The sequence below is a fragment of the Octopus bimaculoides genome, chromosome 11 (assembly GCF_001194135.2).
Source record: "Octopus bimaculoides isolate UCB-OBI-ISO-001 chromosome 11, ASM119413v2, whole genome shotgun sequence".
In the NCBI taxonomy this organism is placed as follows: Eukaryota; Metazoa; Mollusca; class Cephalopoda; order Octopoda; family Octopodidae; genus Octopus; species Octopus bimaculoides.
Window position 1 is genome coordinate 23,773,861 of NC_068991.1, and position 6,981 is coordinate 23,780,841.

Sequence of the window (6,981 nt, forward strand, 5' to 3'; positions counted from 1 at the left end):
GATGATGATGATGATGATATATATACTCTTTTACTTGTTTGTCATTTGACTGTGGCCATGCTGGAGCACAGCCTTTAATCGAGCAAATCGACCCCAGGACTTATTCTTTGTAAGCCTAGTATTTATTCTATCGGTCTCTTGTGCCGAACTGCTAGGTTACGGGGACGTAAACACACCAGCATCGGTTGTCAAGCGATGTTGGGGGGACAAACATACACGCACACGCGCATATATATATATATATATATATATATATATATTCGACAGGCTTCTTTCAGTTTCCGTCTACCAAATCCACTCACCTTGGTCGGCCTGAGGCTATAGAAGACACTTGCCCAAGGTGCCACGCAGTGGGACTGAACCCGTAACCATGTGGTTGGTAAGCAAGCTACTTACCACACAGTCACTCCTACATATACATATCTATATATATATAGACACACACACACGCATATATATATACATACATATTTACATACAGATTATATACATACAAACATAAATTCCAACCGTCATCATCCCTACCATTTCAGAGTTTGTAGTAATGGATATGTTTTTACCAGTGAGGAATGTCGACAATCATTATGAATTTTTTTGTCCTTCTTCCGTTAGTTTACCATTCAATCGGCCTTTTACTCTTAGAGAGAAATCCTCTCTTGGCGGAGGTAAAGAATACATACCCCACCAGTTTTCGGCGTAATAAAAACCCTAATCCTAACCCTAAACACCAGGTGTACGTATTCTTTATTTTCGTCACTTTGTTACCCACAGAGTGAATAGGTCCTTGAATTTTTTTCCCGTATGTTCTTACATTGATTGCTATATTTTGAGAACACCCATCCTCGCAGCTAATTAGGTCATATAAGTAACTTAGGCTATTACTTTCAGGTAATCAAGATATTTTAGAGAAACTATTTCACAACTGTTTGAGTGCTTACTGCACCCATGTATCTACTTGCCCATTTAGTGTATCTTCGTTATTTAGCTGCCTCCGATCCCGCTACACCTCCTATGTATCGATAGGTTACACTTAGTGCACACATGAATTTTTGCGTTGTCCTTTTCTGCATGCTGAGCAAGGTACCCTGAGGGAAGCAAGTCCTTCCTTACTGACTAAAAATTTTTGTCGTTGAGGCTGCACAGTTCTTGGTTTTGTTTCTATACATGCAATTTCTTCTCCAAATTTGACGGATTAAATTGTAGCAACTAAGTCATCAGTATATAAGAGTTCATATGGATAATTGGTCTTAAACTTCTCTGAAGGACTATAATAAACAGAAAAGGGCAGAGGTAGTATCTCCTCTAAACACAGACACGAACTGCACCTCATCTAGGCTAATCCTGCTCCTAATCAGGTTTGCAATACATGCATACACACCCATGCTTCAACATCATCATTATTTCACAAATGCTTTCCATATTAGCATGAGCTGGACTGTATACATATATACATGCAAATATATAAATGTCCACACACTCATATATATATATATATATATATATATATATATATACAAGTCCATATAGCCACTAACGAACGATACGTGCACACTTGTGTGTGTGTGTGTATATATATATATATATATATATATATATATATAATATGTTCGTTAGTCCCTATATGGACTAGATAATTTATTTACATTCTTACATGCGTATATATATATATATATATATATATATATAAAACCCAATACTTCGATTAATATATCTCGCTAGGGTCATTATGAGGCTAAGGCCTATGTGGAAGTACCGTCTTTAGTTACAAGCGATATTTGAAATCAAAATTCAAGTGAAAGAACCATTGTATAATAAAGTGCCCGGGCTCGTGGCCCATTGAAATTGGTAGAAGTGCAGGGGTGTGGGATTATTAATTTAACGGGAAAAATTTCTTTGACATAGATGAGTATTTTATGTGCAGTTGATTTAGTGAAGTGAAGGGGAAAAAATAAAACAATGCCATCTATGGTGAAACAACAAGAACTTGCTTCACGAGACAGATATCGGGAAGTTAGGAGCAATAGGAAAATAAAAATAGTTTCTAGGAAACCATGACAGTTTTAATTAAGTGAAAGTGAATTAAATAAGAGAAAACTGTCATTAAAAAAAATATATAAAAACGTTGAGAAGCGACGACAGTTATTATGTAAAATCATGTTTCAATGTGTATGATACTCACGTGGAAAATTACGAAAAATATAAGAATAGCCGTAAGAATGAGAGCTAAAATATAGCAAAACGCTGCAAATGTGAACGCCATAACGTTTAAATTTTTTATTTGTTTTTTTATTTATCATTTTATGTTTTTTTTTCTTTTTGTTAAGTTTTTGTTTTTAGTTTTGTATTAAGGGGAAGTCACTCTTGAAAACTGGGCACGACATTAAAATGACGGATCGAATGAATGAATGTAACTTAGATAAAAAGCAAGAAAATAATAATAAGTAACAATAATAATAATTGATTTTTGTCTTAGATATACAATCAGATTTTTTTTCAGTCGAGAAAAGTTAATCGATAATATAATATTACCAGTATTTAGGTTATCGACATTAGAGATAATTTGTCACTGAACGTAATGTTAAACATATAAAATAAGCCTGAGTGGAAGTGGGACTGGCGCTAAGAATGTAACAAGGAAACTCATTGAAGTATTGTAAAACATTTTAGTCCTGTAGCTTGTCATGTCCTATCGATCCAATGAAACCGGGATCATTTTACCTAGCGCGAAGTTAGTGTTGTTAGGAAATGGTTGTTATCAACTTAATCTGATTGTAGATAATGAAAATTACTAGAAAGCAAAGGTGACGTACAAAACCAGAACTATTTTAGAGAATTGAGCAAACACTAACTTAAAAAAAAACATTCGTTCTTTTATTGCATGTGTAGCTGATACACAACCTCTGCTGCGTGGTTTATCTACCTGTTAAAAATGGCATCCAAATTCCTCCCAGACCACAACCAACAATCTTGAAGAGTGAGGGAGTCGTTGAATAGGAGAACATTGGGTGTCAGTCTACTTGATCAGAGCTTACCTGAGGCTCTACCGCAATCACTTGCCTTCAGAACTTATTTAAACACACACACACACACACACACAGAATGCGTACATATACTATGTTTTACAACTATTATATTATGATACATGTATGTATATATATAAATTATAGATATATATATATAAATTATATATATATAAATTATATATATAAATTATATATTATAAGGAGAAAATGAAGAGTTTTAACTGATAAAATTCAAGTGTAATAAGCATTAAACTCAGTAATATACTTAATTGGTACCTATTTAAACAATAAACACCAATCTGTTAGTGAGGGATATCATACCTGTCTCTGCGCAAGTGTTGAGGGTGACCTTCAATGGAAACCCAAGGCTGACAGTCATCTTAACCTGAGGGGGGCAGTGATGTAAGTGCGGAGGAGTTACACGAGGAAGTGTGTAGAACTGCCAATACCACACAAACTCATAACATCCTGGTTGTTCTGGGTGACCTCAATGCACATCTGAATAAGGGGCGCAGTGAAGATCCTTGCTGGTACTTCCATAGCAATACCAACTGAAATGGGCAACTACTGAGGGACACCCTGCAAGAGGCAAACTTGATGGCAACCAACCCAAGGTTTGGGAAAAATACAGGGAAAATATGGACCTACATTTCTGATACACACCTGTCCAAGTCCCAGAGTGATTGTATTCTGGTGAGAAAGAAGTGGTGAAATAGTGTTCTGAACACAGAACCATACAACTATTTCAGTACACTGGGTAGTGACCACTGGCTTGTTATGAGTACGGTCTTAGTGAGCTTAAGAAAGAATAAGGCTCAGCTCCAGAGAGCAATATGTGACTGGGGACCTTTCTAGGATGATTATAAGCTGCAAGTGAGGTACACAGTAGAAGTGAGGAACAGGTTCAGTGCTCTGTGTGGGGAGGCAGAGGAGAGTGTGACAAGGAGGTACAGGTACTTCACCAAAGCAGTGGCAGAAGCGAATGAAGTCCTGGTGCTAAGGAGAGAGAAGAAGAGAAGGAACGTCAGCTCTGCAGACCCAAAAGTGTGTGCAGCTAGAGAATACCTGAAAGCTGCCAAGGACCAATTCTTTGCTGATCCTGTGGAGGTGATGGAGGAAGAACTCTGTACTGCTTACACTGAGGCCAGAGAGGAGGCACTGATGGAGAAGATCAGAAGTGTGGAGAGAGTGGTTGACAGGTCTAGGTGTAAAGAGAGCTGGATGATCATCAACGAGATCACAGGCAGAAAGAAAGGGAATTCGAGTCAGGTCCAGGGAACAGGGCCTGAGGATAGGAAGAATAAATGGCTGGACCATTTTAAGACCCTACTAGGAGAGCTGCTTTCCACAACCCAGAACACTGGGGAGATCAGGCAGTTGTTTGAGGAACTGGATATTGAGACAGGACTCTTTGCCAGAGAGAAGCTTCAGGGATCCAAGAAGAAGAACAAGGAGGGCAAGGCTTGTGGAAAAGATGGAGTAGCACCAGAGGTAATAAAGAGGTGTGATTTTGATGATATGATCCTGGAGTACTGTAACCAGGTACTAGAAAAAGGAGCTGCTCCGAATTAGTGGAGGATCAGTAACATCATCCCAGGGCCAAAAAAGGGGGGATCTCTCTAACACCAACAGCTACAAGAGGATTTTACTGATGTCCCTCATGGCAAAGACCCTCATCAGGATTATTCTTAATAGGATCCAGCCTGAGATGGAGATGAAGCTCAGGGACAACTAGAACGGCTTCAGAGAGGGAAGATCAACCACCAGTCACATCCTAATGCTGAGGAAGATGTTAGAGGAAGCTAGAGCAAAGAGTCTTCCTGCTGTCATGGTTTTCATTGACTTTAGAAAGGCCTTTGATTCTGTGGACAGTCACTGCCTGATGAAGATCTTACAGGCTTATGGAATAATCAAGAAGATAGTGGACCTGATATCACTGCTCTACACCAACACCAGAGCCCAAGTCAATACACCTAATGGGATGACGGAGTTCTTCAAGATACTGGCTGGAGTGCTCCAGGGAGATACATTGGCTCCTTAACTTTTTTATTATCCTAGTGGACTATTGTATGTGCCTTGTGTTGAAGAAGCACTAGGACTCTGGCTTTACTGTAGCACCAGCTCAGAGTAGGAGGGTCAAGGCTAAGCAGATGCTGAGTTTGCTGATGACATAGTTCTGGTGACAAACACAGTGAGGGAGGCAGAGGAGTTGATGCAGGAGGTGGAGACTGTGTTGATGAGTGTGGTGCTAAAAATGAATGAGATTAGAATGAAGTATCTTGTAGAGAACATTAAGAAGCCAGAGAAGATTATGAACGTAGGTGGGAATTCCTGTACCTAAGAGCAAAGATTGGGAACACAGAGGGTGATATAGTTGAGAAGAAGAGCAAAGCCTGAGTGGTATGCCACAGTTTGAGATCTGTATGGAAGACAGACCTTCGTAAAGACCTGATGATCCATCTCTTTGTTGCTGCAGTGGAGTCTGTGCTGTTGTATGGGTCTGAGACTTGGACACTGGCCAAGAAACTCACTCAGATGGTGGGTGGGTGATACATGAGAATGCTGAGGATGGCTTTGACATTGGTCAGTATACACTGAGGATGAAGAACTCAAAGCTGTATGAGAGCCTCCCAAAATTTAGCTCGAAAATAACACAGAGGAAACTGAGATTAGCTGGACATACTCACAGTCATTCACAGTTGATACTGCACTTAGTGCTCCTGTGGGAGCCCCTACATGGACACACTATAAGAGGGAGACCGAGGATGACATATGTTGATGCCCTGAGGACACTGGTATCTGGGAGATACAAGACATGGCAGTGATGCTGAGGGAGAAGAACTGCTGGAGAGAACTCATCCATGGATCTTCATAATTTTACCTGCCCTAGATAGACACCAATACTATTAAGTTATACTGGACACTCGAACTTTTACATCGATATATAAGATTAAGCCAGCAAAGCTTGGATGTTAATATCCCTTTTAAGAGATATCTATATATATATATATTTGTACATATTGTACTGTTAAATTTAGAGCTCCATGTAGATCATCATCGTCCAGTCTGCTTCCAGTATAGTGGCTAAGCAACAACTGTACTTAGTAGTATTACAGTATACAGAACAAATGTGGGGAAAATTACAATAAACACAAGTTATATTGTTTGTTCTTATGTATGTTTCACAAGTGTAATTGTTTGGAATTCTGGATTGGATATTCCAAGTGCAATTGGATACTTAACCACAGGTCCTCAGGGAACACTTTATTGCATTGTATTCCAGTGCACTAAGACAATGAACTGGCCGAAATGTTAACATGTTGAGCAAAATGGTTAGTGGCATTTCGTTCGTCTTTACGTTCTGAGTTCAAAATACTCCAAGGTTGATTTTGCCTTTCATCCTTCTGAAGTCACCTGGTACTTAAAATAAGTACCAGTTGAGTGCTGGGGTTGATGTAATCAACTTATTGCCTCCCACAAAATTATTGGTCTTGTGCCAAAATTTGAAATCAATCAATGCGTCTACCATGCTGTAAAAGTTTGATATGTACCTCCTCTACAGCAAGACATCTGTTTCTGTCTCTCTTGTCACACTCTAACTTTTTATCATCTAACACAAGATCACCTCCAATACCCCCTCCACTCTCAAAGATTCCTTGTCTTGCAAAGTTACTTGGTGATCTTGTCAGTGCAGGTGCCACTTAAAAAGCATCCAGTTCGCATTGTAAATTGGTTGGTATTTGGAAGGGCATCAAGTTGTAAAAACCATATCAAAACTGACTTTGCTTGTGCTGGTGCCATGTAAAAAGCACTCAGCCGATTCTGTGGAGTGGTTGGTGTTGGGAAGGGCACCCAGCCATAAAAAGCCTGCCAAAACAGATGGTGTAGGCTTCTGCCTAGCCAGCTCCTGTCAAACTGTCCTACCAGCATGGCAGGAGGACATTAAACGATGATGGTA

The 6,981-nt window shown here is 39.3% G+C and overlaps 1 protein-coding gene across 1 annotated transcript in view; it reads right to left on the reverse strand.

Annotated features, from left to right (window-relative positions):
* Positions 1 to 2,293, reverse strand: part of LOC106867914 (protein cornichon homolog 1) — a 20,903-nt gene extending 18,610 nt beyond the window's left edge. The window contains exon 1 of the mRNA XM_014912984.2: positions 2,180 to 2,293. Coding sequence (XP_014768470.1) covers positions 2,180 to 2,260 — 81 coding nt within the window. The 5' untranslated portion in view covers positions 2,261 to 2,293. The remainder of the gene's footprint in view (positions 1 to 2,179) is intronic.
* Positions 2,294 to 6,981: the final 4,688 nt, after the last annotated feature.